The following is a 20485-nucleotide window of genomic DNA, read 5'->3' as shown; positions in this document are numbered from 1 at the left end:
GGCCATGGGTTGTAGTGTAGCAAATGAGCTGATCCTTTAAAGAAATGCTTTCGGACAAATTCCCCGATCCCTGATATTTAACACAGCAGAACTGCATCTCAGCCCCCTAAAGTGTGAGCAACACATGGGACAATGTAGCCCTGTGGCTGGCCAACCTGTTTCTCTGCCCCACTTTCTAAATGCTCCCTTGATTGCAATAGCCAATACAAACCTAAACACCCACAGGAAAATTCCTTCCTGGTATTACCAGCAGACCCAAACAACAGTTGGTAGAACAAGGAATGTAGTAAGAAATTTTCTCACCTTGAGGAAGGGGAAAATGCATGCATACAACAGAATGTACAACTGAATCCACAGTCTTTAATGAATGCAGAGATTTGTTCTGGACACAGGTACATTTGTGATTGTCCCCACACCCTCTTTTTCTCCCCCTCTAAAAATTATTTTAGTTAGTGAAATGTAAAACCACACAAAGACCAGAATACATATTCACACATCAGAGGGTTTGACATTTTTTTTCTTAAGAAAATTTCACTCATTTAGAATGATTGACTGTAAAGTCCAGCCAGTACAGCAGAAATATTCTACATAGATCATTGGTTGGAATGCACAGTACAATATTTGTGAACACACTGTCACAAAAGACACCTGGATGAACACTAACAAGTGTCATAGATCTGTCAAACCACATTGCAAGCATCTGCATCAAACCAGTCTGGGTTGTATGGGAAATTACCAGAACATGGAGAAAAAGATGTTAAAGTACACGGGAACCTGCTACAGTCACTTTTCTCCAGAATCATTGCTGCCACTAAAAGGTCAGAAAACTTGAACTGCTGCTTGTCACCTGAAACTTTGCTTCCATTTCACAGGGATTGATGTCACACTTTTATTTCCAGACCTGAGTTACTGTAATTTTGCTTGAACTGGAGCAAAGAAGAGAAGGACAAACGCACACCCCATCTAGCAGAGCTTACTTCCCCAGACCTGCATGGTCAAACAGCTTGAGATCAGAGGTCTTGCCTGTAAAAAGGCCAAAAAATTTGAAAAAATAAACAAAGCAGAGCTAAAATAAAGCAAACAAAAAACCCAAAACAAAAACAGAGATAACATGATTTTATACAGCCTGCAATAAAGCTATAGTCAATGGTACAGTATTGTTCACATTACACTTATTAAGGCTTTGACTACTGGTATTCTACATGCACATTTTATACACATATAATCCTCTGTGTGTAGGCATAAATTACTTTACTTTTCTTGATTTAAGCAAGAAAATATTTTCATGCATTTGCTTCTCCTAGTATTCACAATACTTGGCCCATATTCTGTTCAAGGATTTCTGGAGAGGGCTGGGTCTATTTATTATCCATCTGAAAATGCCCTTATCTCCAGGAACGTTGTTTGTGCCAGACAGTGGCACTGGCCCCACACTTCTCCACAGTCATACACAAGAGAGGAGGTGCCACTCCAAAGCCTGACAGCACAATGGTTATGTAAACATAGCAATCCTTGGATTATAAATACTTTATTAAAGCTAACATACCTCAGCTTTTAGCTCATAATTGCCCATGAGTGCCCTAAAGAAACATTCAGAATGAAGTATTTTTTTTCCTCCCATGTCAACTGCTCAGTTACAGTGGTTCCCCCAAAACTACTTTTCCTTTTTTTTTTTTTTTTTCTGAAAGAAGCACCAAGCTACCTGTTAATTCTTCAAGCCTGTGGCTGGGTAGCTCTCACAGGCAAACAAGAACATGTCTGAGCCTTATAGCTCTAAGTGCTCTAAGTCAAAGTCACCATCTCACTTGCACCGTTGCCGTGAAGTTAAGAGACTGGGCCATGCATCAGTGACAAATGGGGAGGAAGCAGAAACCAGAAGAACTCTTCCATTTCTAGCCCCATGCCTGCAGCTTGCAAGTTTGACAGGCTCCCAGAGATCACCAAAGCTGACCTGTAGTATGGGCTGTGTCCCTCTGCCTCAGGGACACTCTGACTTCCCCTGCCCCAGTGTTTTCTTCAGCGAGATGTTCTGGCCAGCTGAAGTTGCAGAGCACCCCTAGGTTGTGGTAGGGAGCCCTGGGGAGAGCAGCTCCACTATGAAAAGGAAGGGCTCACAGGGAAGTGGTAGTATGGAAAGGAAGCAGTGTAAAGAAGGCTGAGAAAACAGGCATGGGTGGAGTGAGAAGGAGAGATTCCTTATTTAAGACTGTTGCCACAGCCCTCTGAGCTGCCATGCACGGTGGTGTAACTAGAGGAGGCTGTCAACACTAAGCTCTGCCACCATCACACAGCTTTGCCTTGCATCTCACCACAACATTTCTGTCAGCCACCACCCTTGCCTTGGGCACTGCATTGAAATATTTCCATTCAACATACACCATGACAATTACTACAAACAAAATACTGGGTCCTCCTCATTCCCTGGAATCCAAGTAGCTAGAAGAGACCTGTCCCCTGCCTTGCTCTCCACTCAACAATAAGCAAGACAATAGAGAGGACAGAAAAAGTGATGCAGGCGCAGCCATCTGGTTGTTCTCTTATTGCACAGAGTAGTTTGGGCAGGAAGGGGTGGCTCACAAAGTCCTTTGAAAAAATCCTACTGGATGTCTGTCCAAAACACTTGCTCCAGAAAACATGTTCAGACAGCTCACGTGTGGATGCTTGGGAAATGTCACCAAGAAACAAGATACGCAAGAGATGAAGGCTATTCTCAATTCAAGTTCAGTCTTCATTCAGCCCCATGATAAATTGTGCAAAATACAATGTTTATGCCCTGGCAGGTATGATTAAAAGACAATTTTTTGGTCCTGGGTAAGTTAACAAGAAAGGGTCATGCTAATAATTGCAGAGGCAAACCTTTGAGACTGGATTTAGTTTTAGCTACAGAAAATAATGTACACTGCTTTTGGCCAAGTGCACAAAAAAAAAGGACAAAGATCACAGTTAAAAGTCTCAATCTTCATATGGGGAATATCTGTGAGGAGCAGTCAAACTATTTTTTCATGTGCAATGCATCCTGAAATTTGGTACTTATGTATTGGGCATGAAATCCTTTCTTGTTGATGGTGTCATCTGTATGGAAACGAATCATAATGGAATCCCCTGCAGAGTAGATTTCTTCCAGAGGCTGCACAAAAGGAAAGAAGACAGTACACAGTGGTCAAATATGGAGACTAAATAGCTGTCTGCACCATGACACCAGAGTTTAAGCCCACAGTGAAGACAGACTGGCCAGTAAACATGAAGACTTGAATGCTCAGTACCTCCTGCCCTGATCTGCCTTCCTAAGCACATTCCTTTGTTCTCTATGTTTGAAGACTGATGTCAGTCCACTCTACAACCCCAGTCCTTCCAGCTGCTTTTTTCACAGACCTCCTGGAATATTCTCATTCCAGTCTTCAGGTTTACTCTAATTTGTCATTGTCTTTTCAGGAGAAAACTGGAACCTGTTTTGCAGCTGAGGCTCTCCTGGGGTTCAAATAACTCAGGTACTTAACTTACATGACAATTCTGGTTATGTCCCACACTATCGTGGCCTGCTGCAATCTCCTTGTGCTTCCCTTTCCCAGCCATTTTTCATTCATCAGTGTGCAGGTAGGTAGACTACTACCCAGCTGCCCTGAGCTTCTTCACACCAAGCAGCTCTGCCTTTGTTTGCCTTGGTTTCCAGACCATTTCCCCAGTTTGTGAGAACTTCTTCCACACATCTGGTCCCCGATTGTCTCTCTTTAAATTCAATAAGACACATCTCCATTTCATTGCTGAAGGCCTAGAGGAATCAAACACAGACCCTCTGATTTCAAAAACGACACACCATTACCCATGTTAGAATCACTCCTGGTAATGGGGATGCAGGAGACAGTTTAAGAGACAGGATGCCATCCTAAAGGCAGCAAGCATCACACAGCTCTAAGTCCCTCCACCGTTCACCCTTGCATGGCCACAACATAATTTGGCTTGAGCCAGGAAACGACACAGGATGAAACTGGCCTTTGGAAGCCATTTCCCACATTTACACAAGACTGATGGCAGGGCTGCGGCACCGCAGCATGGCAGTCTCATGCTGCTGTACATGGCCCTGGGCTACAAAGGACAGTCAGGAAGAGTTTTCTAGCCAACACTGTGTAACAGAAAATGGTTGTGATCTCCTGAGGAAGGGAAAGAAGCAAAACCCAGCCACAAAGCATTCTCAGTACCAGTTTGGACAGCTGCCCCTCTCCAAAAACAGTATGACGGTACTTCCTTGGCCCCCTCAGCGACCCCTCTGAAATCACTGTGCTCATGGCTTACCCCCGAGCCACAGAAGCGTCCCAGGCGGGGTGCAGTGCTGTCGTAACCATCGTAAATCTCCATGTAGTCGTACCCACAGTCAGCCTCCTCCTCAATCTCGAATATCTGGAATATTAGCTCCACCCCATAACCATCTTCAGCTACAATCACCCATTCACAGCTGGCTTGACCTGGGTAGTTGTTGTCCCCATACTGAGCATGGGAATACAGATCCTTAGCTTGTACTTCAGCCTTTAAGAGCCCACCACACTCTGAAGGGAGAAAAGGACAGAAAATAGTCTCTCAACGTTCTTAGTCACAACAAAGACCCATCCCACTTTTGGGTCAGTCATGAGCAGAGAAGACCTCCAGCTTGAAGTGCAATAGGAAAGGTAATTAAACACTGCACCAAACTACAATAAACCAGTGAATTCTACAGTCACCCATGAATCCAAAGACCCACAGAGTTTGGAGGAACTTGGTTTTTTTTGGTAAAGAACACACATGGAAAGAGGCGATCAGTTTAGACTGCAGGATAGGGTTCTTGACACATACTCTGGGAAATTTTATTGTATTAGAAAGCAATCACTTCGCTCTTTGCATTTGTCCTGTAGATGAAATTCTGACCCCAAGTATTTTGTCAGCAGGAAGTGGAAGCACATCAGAAAACTGGTGACCAAAACAATCCTTTTCTGCCCACACAATGCACAAAAGTAGCCCTGCGTTTGTGTAGAATGTGCATGCTTTAGCAGAGTTTTCCTGCAGCCAATGAGGAAGACACTTCTTCACCAGTGTCACGTGCATGGCCACTTTGAGCATGTTTCATCTGTTTACAGCGGCAGGGATTTCAAAGAAATGAATGTTAGCACAACACACCCACCTCTGGGCTGCACAGATAGGAGGATCAAGCTGTGTCTGTCCACAGCACAGCTCTGCTTCTGCTACAATCAATCTAATGTGGGCCTGTTCTGAGGGTGGGCCAATACATGGGCTAAATTGCATCACCTCCTTTTCCAGTGGTTGATGTGGAACAAAAGGGATTATTGCTCAACCAAATACCTCAAATTTAACAAAAGAGCCTGAACAGGAATGTCCGATACCAAGAGAATTTGTAGCTGTTTATGGGCGCTGGTATTTATGGTATGACACTGGCAGTGGTCTGGGAACTGAATGTACACCACTTAACATTTAGGCTAAGCTTATTTAGGACAAAGATGTGTCTGTTTTTACCTAGCAAAAAAATGTAGTGACACTTGATGACATCTTTTGGCACTGGGGTATTGGCAGGTAACAAGCTTACCTGTGCTATGCTTTGCCTGGAAACCTCTCCTTTGCACAGAAGCATCAGAGTAAAACCTGAGGAACATCTTGTTGGTAGAAGCCACTAGAGGGTCTGGTTTCTTGCTGCCACAGAAGCGGCCAAGGACAGGTGACTTGCTGTTGGGCCCATCATACACTTCTAAGTGGTCATAGGCACATTCTTGGTGCTGCTCAATCTCAAACTCATTGAAGGTCTAGAGCAAGAATGTGGAGAATTAAGACAGTTGTAAATCTGACTATTTAGCATACAGTGAAATGGCAAGTGAGAAACAGATCAAACGGTACATCTGTCCCACTCTCCCCACACACTAAAACAGAATAATTTGCTTTGAGAGAAGAGTGATCTCAAGGTGGCAAAGATCAGAACTCCATATAAGTGTGCTGTGTTGCCTCAGCCTTGCTCCCTCACATGGATGCATGACAACAGTTATCAACTGCAAGCCTTATAACACTTATTTTTCCAGCTGGAAATTCTGCCCAGCACACCAGAAGGGCAGTTCTGTAATATCACTTCCACTCAGCACAAGGATTATTTCCCCCAATACATGGGCCACCTGCACAGCTTTGGGCATGTCCTGCCATTTGCATCAGGCCATGTTGTAAAATGGGCCTGACACCTCTCCCTCAGAGGGGGTGGGGGCTCGCTCAGCCACCACCTTATGTAGAAATGGCCCCAAGAGAGTGGCTCACAAGGAGGGGTAGGGGTGGGAGGGCATTTATGCCATCTGTTAACAGAGGGAAATACTCTACAGCTGTCATCTGCTGGAGTCTCCTCCAAGCTGCCTCCCCTCTGCCTTGTGTCCCTCTGAGATCTGCCCTTCTGCAAGCCAGGGCAGCCTCCAAGAAAACTCTCCTCCAAGAGCCCCAAACAGGACCTGAGGGCATCAGCCTCCCACTCACACGGTGGGAAGTCACTTCAGCTGCTCACAACCCAGCCTGCTTCTTGCCTCACATGCCCGCTCTCTGGCTACTCACTACTTTCACTCGGTGGCCAGGTGTTGCAGAGATGTCCCAGGTGCCCTCTTTCCGGCTGGGATACTTGTCAGGCCAGTTGGGACTGCTCATCATTCCCTCTGCAGCACTCAGCTTGTGCTCACAACCAGCTTGGGAGAGAGAAATCGCATTGGGGCAAGTCTCACATGGAACCCTGCAGTGTCCCACATGGTCCTCTCTGCCCACTGAGACCCTCTGCAGGGCAGAGATATGGAAGGCTTCAGTCACCAAACAAGACCTTTTAGTATCACTCCAGAGTTCTGGTGGGTTTGTCCTGTACTTATTTTGAGCTAACCCGGCAGATGGTGAAATGGACCATCTCACTCCCCTGGGCCTCATTAACCTAACCTATGTCTTCACACCCTAATCTATCCTCCTGGTCCTTCACCTCATCTGCCCTGTTCCCAGGGCCATGATGTCAACCCCTCCACAAGTGTTGACTCTGGTGCTATCTCAGCCTTGCATTGTTTTGCCAATTTGGAGAGCTTTATTAGCTCATGGAGAGGTCAGACAAGGACCACAGACCACATACAGGAAAGCCATGGGAGCACATAGCAGGGATAGGGGTGCAGGAAGAAAGGTAGTTTTGGCACCAGCAAATGGTTAGATCAGCCCATCCTTTCTCTTCTGACTCAAACATAATAATTAAATGAAGCAGCAGTGACCAGTCTAATGATGATGTCTCACAACTGCTCCTTTTGCAAGTCTTATTTCTCATCCCCACCCTGTCCATCCCCTGTGGGAATATAGAGAGTAAGACTGGGAAATGGGAATGGTCCTATTTCTAGCCAGTTTTGTAGCTAGTTGGGGCTTTTCCACTGCCCTTGCCTAGTAAGCTGTACAAACTTCCTTTCAGAACAGATGAACCAAACTATGTTTGGAGTACCTTGGCATTCCCGGGGGCAGGAGTGGGGACTTTACCTTCTTTACAGTCATGGCCATTTTCATGCAGCACAAAGCCATTTCTGCACTGGCACACATAGCTCCCAAAGGTGTTGATACATTCGTGCTGGCAACCACCATTGTCTTTGGAGCATTCATCCTTGTCTGGGCAGGATCAAACCAACAAATACTGAGTTAACAGCGACACAGGCTACCACAGTCACCAGCTGGGAGCCCCATACCCAGGCTGGCAGATAGCAATGCAAACCTCCAACTCTACTGCTGGATTAGTCCAGTCGTCTTTTCAGCCCAGATCCTCTTCTCTTCAACTGCCTCACATTCCATAAGATGTATCACAAATGTGTTCTATTTTATAATGTAAATTATTGGTTAAAGACTCCTGTCTAAAAGAAACCTAGAGCAGCATCTCATTCTTTAATAATAGAGCCCAGGAAAATCATCACACAAATTTACTAGCCGAGGTAAAAATCTAGTTCATATTTTCAAGTTCTCATGTGCTCTGATGAGCCTCTATTTCTAAATAGCTCTGTCTGAGCACAAACAGCCAGCTGATGAAGAAGATCTAAGGTATGAGCTGCTCCCTGAAGCTGAAATATGTCCCAGTGGATCTTGACTCCTGTGTGTTCAGGACTATGCATTCCTCAGTCTCACTTTCTGAGCATAGGATCTGCTCATGGTTTCCTGTCCACTTTAATGTATGAGAAGTTTATCTCTACTTTTTCTTGGGATAATGCCCTCCCTAGATCTCATTAAATTATTGTCTCCTCGCTCGCAAACATATTTCTAGATGAATCATACCCGCCTCATCCTTCTTCCTGTACAATTTAATAAATCAAACCCTTAGTCCCAATTCTACTCTGCACCTGTCCTAATTCAAGGCCATTTTGCCTGATCATTCTCCTCAAAAGCATTAATACTCCTAGGCCTCTGCTGAAGAGACACAACAAAATTGAATTTCTGCTTCCAAATGACATACAGGTAACCTCCAGAAGTGCCTGCCAACAAGGTACACCACTGACAAAGGACTGAGAACAGGATTAATAGCTTCCACTAGTACACACTGCTTTGATGGGAATGATTACTATATAGAACACTACTGGAAATTTTCAAAATCTTCTAGCTTCAGAGGAAAAAGCTTTCCTCTATCTTCTAGGGACAGAAATAACTTCCAGGGTTAAGTTCCACATTGCTTCCTGCTGTAGAAGGACTGGAGGCTTTGATGGAACTCATGCATCTTGCTGACACCATTCTATGAAACTGGACCATACACTGCACTGAGAACCCAAGACGAAGGTAACACAGAACAGAGCAACCATACTTTTAGATTTAATGAACCAGGTCAGGCTCTGACAGGATGTTGAAGAAAGTTCACCAAAATCAAGAGGTTCAGTCAGAGACAGGTAAGCAAGTGAAAGAATACAGTCACATACCAGAGAAGTAGTGAACTTTAAAGCCTTTCTTGGAGACCGTGTTGTCAGATTTGAACTCCAGTCTCATGTTGTTGCCATATGATGTGATTACTTCAGGCTTCTCTGAGCCACAGAATTTGCCATGTAGCTTGGAATCAGAAGCCAGCTCACTACGAACCTCAACATAGTCATATTTACAGACCTGCCAAGAGAGGAAGAGATTTCTCAGCTCTGTTGCCTTGGAAGAGAGCATTTCAGAGGAAGGGGACAGAGAAGGAACAGAGACAGCCTTGAACTCAAATACACTCCTAACTTGCCCAAAACCTCCTCTGTCAGTTTTCTCACCCCTTTGCTTGCTGCCCTGGTCTTAAATGATAGGTGTGTTTTTCAAAACAGGAAAGGTTCATTGAATTTAGCAAAAGTAATTATTTCCACCTTACCCAAGAACCTGACACTGTTGAATGAACTTTAGCAGCCTCTTGAGTTATGGAAGTGCCCCATTTACAGTAGGGAAATTCAGACCTGAATGCTTTGCTCAAACTTTACCGTGCATGGCAGAGAACAGATTCTTTTACTGTTACTTCCTTTAGAATTGAAGAACTCTACTTCATTGTTCATTTCCAACTATTTTCCTGCAAAAGCAGCACTGGGGAGGTGGGAGGCGGGACACCTATTAGGGATGGAAAATACCTACAATTATGCAAAACTAGTAGAGAAAATAAGCCCATTGTGCTGGTTTTGGCTGGGCTAGATTAAATTTTCTTCACGGTGACTGGCACTGGGCTATGTTTTGGATTTGTGCTGAGAAAAGGCTTGATAATATCAAAACATTTTATTACTGCTGAGCAGGAGTTGCACGGAGTCAAGACCTTTTTTCACTTCTTGTACTGCTCCACCAGTGAGGAGGTTGGGAGTGCTCAGGGAGCTGGGAGGGGACATGGCCAGGACAGCTGATCCCCACTGAACAAATGGATATTCCATACCACAGGACATCATACCCAGTATATAAAGTGGGGGTGAGTAGAGGGAAGAAGGAGGAAGGGAAGACATTTGGAGTGACATTGTCTGTCTTCCCAAGTAACTAATATGTGTGATGGAGCCCAGCTCTCCTGGAGATGGCTGAACACCTGCCTGCCCATGGGAAGTAGTGAACTAATTCCTCATTTTTCTTTGCTTGCATGAGTGGTTTTGCCTTATCTGTTAAACTCAACCCATGAGTTTCTCTCACCTTTACCTTTCTGATTCTCTCCCCCATTCCACTGGGGGAAAGTGAGTGAGCAGTTGTGTGGAGTTTAGTTGCCAGATTGGGTTAAACCATTGCAACCACTTATAACAGAACAGCTTTAATCCTTCCACTCTATAGAGAAAGCAAATCCAGACTGCAAGAACAGTCACTGTCATTGGTGTAATTACACTGAGGGTGGGAAAACAACCAGGAGCTCCACCAGTAAGACAGAGCCTCCTCCTCCTCCTTGTACCCCAAGGATTTATCCAGTTCTGATTTAGCCAGTAGTCCCACCTCTGAGATGCAGGGACTGGTTACGTACATCATTGCCTTCCAGCTCAAACACTTCGAACTGCAGAGAGATCCGGTACTGGGCTGGAGCCACCACCTGCCAGACGCAGTGTTTGTTAGTAGGATATTCCTTGGGCCATCCAGGGCTAGTAATGGTCCCATTGAGCTTGGTGATGAAGCCCCCACAGGCAGCTGGAGAGGCAATAAATGAACACAAGTTTTACTTGGTTCTGTTCAGACACACAGACTGGGCCACAGTGTTAACTAGCAAATGAACCAGATCCTGGCAGGGGGCACATTTCAAATCCCAGCCTCCAGAATAGGCTTAAAATGCTGGGAAGTGTGAAGAAGACAAACTTCACCTGCAGTAAATCACCTCCCAAGGAGGCTATGGCCCTGAGAGCCACCATGTAAGACTTAATTTCCTTTTTAATCTCTGTCCTTGGGTTTACTGTGAATGAGTTGACTTGACACGCACAACACAGTTGTAAAGCCCAGCTTGGTAAATTCACCTACACACAGTGCTACAAATCTTACTATTTTAAGTTTATCAGTAATGGAACAATTACAAGATAATGGAATCATAGGGAAGACATTCCTGTCAACTCTTCAGTGGTTTATTACATTTAGCATGCATCTTCTCTAGGGAAAGTTGAAGGCAAAGTCAAGACTTAGCTGTATTATCCCATATCCTTTAAAAATTTAAGACATCTCAGCTTCATCCTCTTGTGGGAGCGCAGGACTATTACCTCAAAGGAGTAAATCTCAATTTGCTGCAAAATTCTATTTGCAACAAAGCATTTTTTTCCTTGCTGTTTCTTGAGAATAATGAGATATAGCCACATCTTCAAAACCCACAGGGATAAAAGCTTTCTATATCTTGTTCCCAGCATCACTCTGCATTAAAAGGACTAACCCTAACCCACGGGAGCAGCTTCAATATAAATAGAGTAGCAAGCAAGTGGTTTTGGAGAAAAAAAAGCAATTTACTCTGATGTATATTGCTACAGTTTCAAAGACTATCCTTTCTGTTTAGCCCACAAATGAAGTTTAAAATAGGAGGTTAAGAGTGAAGTTCAGGAAAAAACCCTGCCAAGTTATAGCAACTTAGGAACTGGCTTGCTAAAATTGCGAGTAATTATGAAAAAAAAAATAAAATTCAGAAGCCTTTTACACACACCTGACTGCCCTCACTAAGTCCACAGCACTCCTACCCAAAGAGTTTGACAAAAGCAGAAGTCAGGGCAAACCAAGTGATGTTGAGAGCACACTGATAGCATGTGGAGTTCCCTAAATGTCCCCACAGACAGAGTTTTGAGACAAGAACAATGGATGGATTCTCAGCACACCAACAGCTGTATTGTTGGTAGAAGCAACACTTGTTGCATGAGATTAACTCTCTAGAAAGCTGACACAAACACCTTCTATTATAGACATGGGGTTTTTTTTCTTCATATAAGAGGAAGGGAGGAAAATTCTCTTCAGTGTGGAAAAGCCTATTTTGCATGCAGACAAAACATTGATATTTTATTATATGAAGTAAATTTCTTTACGAAAAACAAATAAATTCAGTGTTAGATTCAAATAGTTTTGGGGCACTCAGTGGTTAGGTTGTAATGCCTGCTTCCCTCATGCTGCACTGTGGGAGATCTGGTCTGAACAGCAACCTCTGGCCATGAAGGACAACTGGCTTTAGGGATGACTAGCAGTATAAATCAGAGCATTTTCAGGGTTTTTTGAACCAAAACTTGTTTTTCAATGAAGATGTTATTAACAAAACCAAAAATATCAGCTGGGGGAAAACAAAGTGAAGTAAAGAGGATGGAGGGGTAAGGAAAATCACTTCCAAGACTGTTCAATTCCATTTATAGCTGTAGTACCTCTCCTAGAGTCAGATGGTTCAATCTGTGGGTTACTTACCTTCACAGCTCTTTTTGTCAGCTGTCAACTCGTAGCCAGGCTCACAGGTGCATTTGTAACTGCCCAGTGTGTTCTCACAGTGCTGCTCGCACCCACCATTGTCCGGCAGAGAACATTCATCCATCTCTGTCAGGAGAAAACTAGAGCAAGTAGCACTTTCCTGACCACCCAAACACCCTGATATCCCTCATGCAGCCCTTCTGGGCAGAAGGAACAGAGCCCTGACTGCTGAGCCAAGGCTGTGGAGCAGGCACTGCAGCAAAGCTCACAAGTGCTGAAATACTCCTAACACCAGAACCATAAGGGACTGCCATTACTGCTACTTGCAAACAGTGCTTTTTCTAGACACAAGCAGGAAAACACTGTCACCTGTAAAGACCTCATGGCCTTTTGTTCCCATATGCCATTTTTGGGCTTTGTGCTGTTTGTTTTAAATTCCTCACCCTCTTGAGTAACTTGAGCTACCAGGAAGCAGCCCACTATGGCCCACGCAGTAATGGAGCTGAGGGAGGTGATACCCCGTAGAACAGGGTGCTGCAAATGAGCTGGCGGGACACGCCAGTATTTGCCTTTTCACAGGCACTCTTGCTGTCCTAGACTCTGAAGTCAGGTTCTTCAATCACATCTCAACAACCTGAATGGACATTTTAATACAAAGATAGGCCCTGGCTTCTCACCCTGACCCCTGATACCACATGCACCACTTAACAGATGGTTTTATTAACACGGCTGTGGTGGGTTATCCGCAGCCAGCAGCCAAACTCCCACCTTGCTGTTGGATCATTCCCTGGCCTCCCGCTCCCATGGAACGAGGAAGAAAACAGGAAGAATAAGAGCAAGAAAGTTCTGGGTTGAGCAGACAAATTATCCACCAATTACCATTCTGTTCAAACAGACTCAATTTTGGGGAACTTAACTTAATTTACTGCCAATAAATATAAATATTGGAGTGCTGGTTTAGGCATGAGGAAACCAAAACTGAAAACAAATACGTTAAAACACTTACAGAAAACATATTTCTGCTTCCCTTTCTTGGCTCAACTTCACTCCAAGCCCCTCTCCCCCTGCCTTGTACCCCTACAAGTTACACTCAGCCCCTTCAGCAAAGCCACGGGTGTGCAAAGGCAGGAGGGGATAAGGAGCCACAGGCAGTACATGACCCTGCTGCTTCTTCTCATTCTTCTCCCCTGCTCCAGGTAGATGAACTAACACTTCAACCATATAAAAATAAGCTTCAATGATACAAACAGTTTGTTGCCAAAATTAAGACAACTAACAAGAATAATCCTGGAGGTATCCAGGATTACCTGACTGCATGGGCATGAGGTAATTGCTCTCCGTATCTTCCTGGCAATGCATCTTGGGTGTGACCAATGGCTTACCCTCTAAGCTGATTGCAGGTTGATTTTCTCTGAAAACTTAGACATTACCATTGCATGGTCTCACAAAGCATAGCATTCAATTCACTGTTCACTCCTGAACGGGCCAAAAGATCTTTAGGAAATCTTCTCTGAGCCTTTATGGAACCTGAGAAACTTAAACAAGGAAATCTAGGTGCTGTGAGACCTGTCCAGGGACTGAGATCAAGTGTGACAGTATTTGCCAGTGATCTTGCAATCACCCTTTGTCACAGTCCATTAAGACCCCTCAAATTTACAGGTGAATATAATCTGCGAATTAAACTTTATTTACCTTTTTTTTTCTTCACTTAAGTGCATGGTTTGAGAATTATGGGTTATAAATGATGACATTTTATGCTTTGAATGGTAAATAAGTGAATTCATAGGATAGACTAGTCTGAGCCAAGGGGATTGAGCCCTGACATGTTTGTTTGTTTTAAGTCTTAAGTTCATGAAATAAAGTTTAATTCACAGAGTATATCCTCCTGAAAATTTGAGAAACATAAATAGACCGTGATACTCTTAATACGAGACAAAAGTTAAGGTAGAAATAAAGGACTTATGCAATCCAAATATTGGCATTGCAACTATTATTTCTGTACAAGTGCCACTGAACCTAAGATAAACATGATTGTCTGACCCCCAGCAGCTCCACAGGTATTTTCCCAAGCAGTTAGATATCTGGTTCTTGCCTCTATGAAGTCACCAGGATGCTGGTAAAGGACCATTTCTAGGGTCTAGATCTTAAAAAAAAAAAAAAAAATTAAAATCTTAGTCTTACATCTTCCTAAGGAGAATCTCAGTTTAGGAATACATTCATCTCCTAATCTCCTAAAGGTCTCAGTATTCTTTTACTAGGACTCTACTTGCATTTAGATTCATCTTCTCTCCAGAGGTTTCTTTTGGAATAGAACTTAAGCAGAGAGCTGTTTTTAACATTCCTTGTGCAGTATTAGTACTTCGAAAATGTCAGTGTCCTCTGGTATGGCTAAATGGAGGTGACATTCCAACCATCCATTCCATCAACATTTATGCTGACACCAGCCCAGCAAAGTTGATTTCTGTCCTAATCAGGGAGGAGGTGTTTCTGCCTAAGCCTCAACCCCCTCTACAGTCTCAAAGCAATTTGTACATAAATTTGATATTTGCAAACAAATTGTTCAAAAAAATCCTAAGTACAAGTAGATAGAATGATAATGTGTGAATTGATAGATAGAATTAATTGATTTGTGGATGGCAGTAGCTTAAGGGATGAATTGTCCCCAGCTTTGACTGTGAGAGGTATTAGATCACATACCTTTAAAGAAATTTGCTGCAAAGCCTGCTTTATTGATGGTTGCATCAGATGCAAACTTCATCCATACTTTGTTTGAGCTGGATTTGATGTCTTCTGGCTTCTCGTAGCCACAGAAGTGGCCGAGGAGGGGGCTCTGCTCAGTGAGGCCGTCTCGGATCTCCAGGTAGTCGTAGGAGCAGGCATCGTGCCACTCAATCTGCAGTGGGAAAAGTGTCTGTCTGTACCTCATAGTGAGAGTTCTTCAGCCAGCCTACTGACACAGTGAGACTTTGGCCACAGACCAGCTCCCCAAACAACTGGCTACAGCCAAGTACTTGCTGTGGCTGCCACTGAGCTCTTCTGCAGCTCAAATTGCATTCGAGCCTAGGCACACCTCAGTTCTGCCACTGCTTCATGGCTATCCTGCAGTGAAACCCAGTCCCTGACCATCTACAAACTGCTTCTGCAAGGGAAGCTGTAAGAAACAGAGCAGAACAATTGCAAACAAAAAGGCTCAAGAAATAGCCATGGTGAGGCAGTAGTGTCAGCCCTTTACAGGACAAGCATGGTGAGTGTACACAAGCCACAGGAGCTGGTGGGATGGATGAGATTTAGGCACCAACCAAGGTCCTGCTCACTCCTGTCTGTGACTTAACATCAGCAATCAGAGACTGATCACTGGCATGTAGCTAAGAGTGTAAGACATCCTACAACCAGGAGAAGAAAACTTTGTGTGACCTCTTCAAAGTCTGTCTGCCATCTGGGAACACAATGTTCCTTTGGGGAGTCACATCCTGCAATCTGACAATTCCCAGTGACACCAACAAGAGTTTTTTTTTGATTGTGACCATTTACTTCCATTTGACCAGAGTGAAAATTTAAGGACTCATGAGTCCCTATCTAACATCACCAACACTTTTGAGTTCCTTCTAATTCCTTCTGTCTAGAGTAACAGGTTTTGAAAACTCAGCATATTTTAAACTTCAAAAATCAAAATCTTTGAGCAAACACCTGGTAAGGTAAATGGTACTCTGAAGTAGTCAAACAATTTTTTTATTATTACTATTCTTATTATTATTATTTTCTTCTTCATTTTAAAGTGTTTGTAGAGGCAAAATAATATCTGTAATATAACATGCAATGACATTTCTCACCTCAAAGGCTTGGAATGTGATTCCTATGTGAAAGCCCTCAGAAACTGTGATCTTCCAGATACACTCTTTGGAAGGTCTGTAGTCATCTGGGTAATTGGGAGATTGGATCTGGCCAGCATCTTTGTGTATTTCTCCACCACAAACAGCTTCATAAAAAAGAAACAGCAAACCCATGAGATTGCAAGTTTCTCTCCAGGTAAAGCCCACTCCATACACATCTTTCTCATCAAATCTGTTTCAGTATTGCTTGCTATACAAAGGCATCACACAAGTCATGGATGTTTTTAACAGTTTGTCTTATAACAGTGTCTCCTATCTTGCTGTCCTAATGTCCTCAGAAGGTGAGCTCACTGGGACAGAGATTTTTTTATACATTTTTGTTATTCATACTCCTGCTCACCTTCATATTTCCTTGAAACCTCCTACCAGCACTAAGAACCAAGAAAAGTTGGGGGTGAGGGTGTGGGAGAAGGGAGAAGTTGCAAATCTAATCCAGCCACACGATGGCAATATTAACAAGCACAACTTGAGCTGTTTGCCACCAGACCATCAGGCTGACTGCTGTGCATGAAAAATTAAGTTTTACTGCCAAATATAAGAGTAAGTTTAAATACCAAAATAGAAAATTTAATGGAAATATAGTTTAATACAAAAGTGGGGAATATCTTGAAGACAACAGCAGCTCAGCAAAATTGTCTGCAAGACTATGTAAGAAATGGAAGTAAGATCACAGGCTAAAACCTGTGTTACCCATAATGCACAACACACATCTACAGACCACATGAATGTTTTGGCTGTGCCTAAAGTCAAGGAAACAAAAAGCACCAGCAGAAAGTACAAGAGAGATGCTACTGCAATTACACCTGCCAGATATCAACCATCCTCACCCTTGGCTTCTCCCCACAAGGAATTGCATTGCAATTCAGATATGGGTCTCCATGCAGCGTCCTGCAGATTGCTTGCATTGGGTAACACTGTCTTGGTCTTGCATTGTAAGCTGCTAATGTAACCCAACTAAAAGCACTGCTTCATTAATGCAGCTAACCACTGTCTTACAGAATCAGTGCTGAAGCACCACCAAAAAGTTGCACCCAAAAATTCAGCAGCAGAGCACAATTTAGATTGCAATTTGAGTTCACAGATTCAGTGCTACCAGTGGTGCTTGAGAAAACCTCTGAAGGACCCTTTAAAAAACTCTCCCACCCAACAGAAAGAGGCCTTCAAGAGCAGAGGACTTTTTTTTCTAAGAGCCATGAAACTGACAGCCAACAAATAATATTTTCTCTATCCACTGCAGAAGTTCACACTGACATACAGCTGAGTGTCAACTATACTTGGAAGAGCCTTACTGCAAAACGGAAAGAACATCTACGGATAGAACCTGAGAAGATGGTCATGACAGCACATTCAGGGCTGTCAGCAGTGCTGCAGGGCAAAACCACCAACATCTTCCCATCTTAAATCTCATGAAAGAAAGGGAACAGAATGACTGAACTAAGAGGACACCTTCACTACAGAAACTGTCATTTAGGATCAAGTAATTCTACTGTCATGTGGCTGCATGCTTCTGCCTCTTTCCTCCTATCTTCTGAAAACTTTAGGGCCAAGACTTGGAGGAATCCAAGCCCAAAAAATCAGTCCTCACCCACAGTTTCCAGAAAAGTTCACATGCATGAGCATTCATATACACTGTCACTAAAGCAGAAGACAGAGAAGCAGTGCTAAATTTGAGGGCGGAGGTCAAAAGAAAAAGAGGAACTTACAGCATCAGAGAAAGATTTTGGACAAATTTGATAGAAAATTAAACAATTATATGCAATCCCTCCTGGAAATAAAAGCTACCTTTATTGCCTAAGCACAGAAGTTACAAAACACCTGAGCAAGCCACTTTCCAAAGGGCATTATCAGAACTTGCCTAAGAGGGAAATAGGGATTAAAGAAGACTTTTGGAAAATCCCCTATTTCAGCAAATAAATTATGGAGAGACATGTAGATAATCTCTCTACCTGCTGTTCTGACAAGAGGAGGCTGAGATATCCAATGCTTAAGCATTCCCTTCATCATCCAGAGATAAGAACGAAACTGCAATGAGCCATCACTGTGTCTGTAGTACAAGCTGGTTTACACCAGTCATACTCTGTGCTTGCTCTCAGGCAAAGCCATGGATTTGGCAGCCTTACAATGGGAAATTTCTTGTAGAAAAGGGTTATATAAAAAGCCACTCCTGAAGAGGCAGGAAAATATGAACTTGGAGTTTGTTTGACCACTAGATCACATTCTACCTTCAGTTGCTCTATTCAAAAATCAAGTGAAGCAAGCTCATATTTACTGAATCTTTAGGGATCACTTATTAATCAACAGGAAATATGGGAAATTGTCAAGGGAAAACAAAGTCACTCTGCAAAGTGACTCTGGAATGCAGCCAATGTAACTGTTTTTTTCTTCCAATACCATTTAGCAATATGAAGGATGATGCCATACACACTAATTTGATCAATTCTAATTCCAACAAACCACCATAAAGGGGGTGTTACAAACCACATGCTCCAGGCAACAGCTGCTTTTCAGGAGAGATGTTTAAAAAAACCCAACATCAGGCAAGCTACTTCTGTCTCTGGGGCAACAATTCCTGCAGAAACCAGATATTTCTCCTGTGAAACAGATTTGTTAGCCCCAAACTGCTGTGAAATCCTCATATGCTTTATTTGCACTTCCCCAACAGTCCCATGTTTGCTTCACTTCCCTCTGTTAGCATCGTTATTCATGAGTTTATGGGACACTTGGGCACTGGGCTTCCAACACTACGCTTGTTCCTGCGGCTGAAGAAAGAAGATGATGCAATGTCGGTATCAAGACAGTCAACCTCAACACTGTTGACAGCAATGGTATTTCTAAAAAAACGCCTGCTGCCCAGAAAACAATGAGGGCTTTTAATACATTTTAGAATCATTACTGCAAAAAACCCCAAGCATATATGGAAAAGGGAAGTTACTGATTTTTAATGACTCTGGTAGTATTGCTCCTCCACTGAAGTGGTTTCATCATCTCAGTGCTACGCAAGTTTCTAAAATATCTGACTTGTAGAAGATCTGACATGCTAATTTCCAATTTTCTGGAAGTAAAACATACAAAGGAGAAACAAAAGACTAATGTTTGAACTTGAGAAAAAAAACTTCAACCAACCAAACAAAACCACCCCAAGACAATCTGTATTAAGTGATATAAAAGGTATGATCCCAAACAGAACTTTGCCTGTTAAAATACTGAAAGAAACTCTTGCTCCATACACTGCTGCTTGCAGAGGCTGGTTAGACCAAACAGAACCTGGCCTAAGTATGGAAGCTATTGCTTTGTGTCATCTTGTTGTGCCCCTCAAAACGTGATAATATAGTTGGAAAATTCATGCCTTGTCTACTGAAACAAGCCACAAAATCTGGCAATTCCCATAAAAACAAGGGTATAGCTGTATCTAACCACAGCAGCAGAACTTCTGCTGATCCCATAAAACCCTGCATCCTGTTCCATCTGCTCCCTACAATGCAGACTTCTGGCTAAGGGTTGTACCTTCATAGAGCACAAAGAAGCCTTTGCCCAGGATGTTACTGCTGCTCCGGAACTCGATCCACAGCCTGCTGTCCGTGGAGATTACTGGTTCAGGAATCTTGTCACCACAAAATCTACCTAGAAGGCAAGAAAGTGACAATAAAGATCTCTACAATCTCCTGAGGGACAGCACAGCATAATGGGCACCTGTGACTCTGGGAAGCAAAGAGTCTTTGGTAAAGGAGTGTGCTTGTGTAAACACCCTTTCACTCCCATCAGTTGTGCTTTTGAAAATGTTTCTGTGTCCCCTCCTTCATTATTTCATATTCTTTTCCATTATTAAGCGAATTAAAGTTCTCTTCAGCTGGAAGCATAATCCAGTTACAGATGAAGCCTCTATTGCCCTGGTAAATTCAAAAGGGTTCTTGTCTTGATCATGTAATTGAGCAAATGCACTACCATGGTGGGGAAGCATCTCCCTGTCCTTCTAGAGATGTGGCATTAGGGAATGTCCTTTCCACCTGCTAAGCCTTGAAAACGCCTCAGCACTTTGCACCCAGGAGCAAGTACTCCAAGTCAAAGCAAGGGCAGGACATGGCCATGCTGATGAGAAAAAATCACTTCTCTCATTTTCTGTTCAACAAACCCCAATTAAGCTTCAGCAGTAATTTAAATTCTTTCAAGAGAAAGAGACCAGGAGACATTTTGCTCCATGATTACCCTAGCTTTGAGCTCTCTGGCATGTACCAGCACTGGTAAACTCCCAGATTTTGCCAGCAGGA

General features: G+C 43.3%; 1 protein-coding gene across 1 annotated transcript in view; it reads right to left on the bottom strand.

Moving 5' to 3' along the window:
* Positions 1 to 338: 338 nt before the first annotated feature.
* The window catches only part of TLL2 (tolloid like 2), a 53547-nt gene continuing 33400 nt past the window's right edge, over positions 339 to 20485 (bottom strand). The window contains exons 10-20 of the mRNA XM_031064023.1: positions 19725 to 19841; positions 16161 to 16306; positions 15028 to 15223; positions 12331 to 12456; positions 10442 to 10602; positions 8916 to 9096; positions 7504 to 7629; positions 6565 to 6692; positions 5570 to 5783; positions 4291 to 4541; positions 339 to 3127 (exon numbers count right to left, since the gene is read on the bottom strand). Coding sequence (XP_030919883.1) covers positions 2993 to 3127; positions 4291 to 4541; positions 5570 to 5783; positions 6565 to 6692; positions 7504 to 7629; positions 8916 to 9096; positions 10442 to 10602; positions 12331 to 12456; positions 15028 to 15223; positions 16161 to 16306; positions 19725 to 19841 — 1781 coding nt within the window. The 3' untranslated portion in view covers positions 339 to 2992. The remainder of the gene's footprint in view (positions 3128 to 4290; positions 4542 to 5569; positions 5784 to 6564; positions 6693 to 7503; positions 7630 to 8915; positions 9097 to 10441; positions 10603 to 12330; positions 12457 to 15027; positions 15224 to 16160; positions 16307 to 19724; positions 19842 to 20485) is intronic.

The sequence above is a fragment of the Geospiza fortis genome, unplaced genomic scaffold (genome assembly GCF_000277835.1).
Source record: "Geospiza fortis unplaced genomic scaffold, GeoFor_1.0 scaffold130, whole genome shotgun sequence".
Lineage (NCBI taxonomy): Eukaryota > Metazoa > Chordata > Aves > Passeriformes > Thraupidae > Geospiza > Geospiza fortis.
The sequence above is the reverse complement of the archived record's forward strand: the minus strand, read 5'-3'. Positions and strand labels throughout refer to the sequence as shown.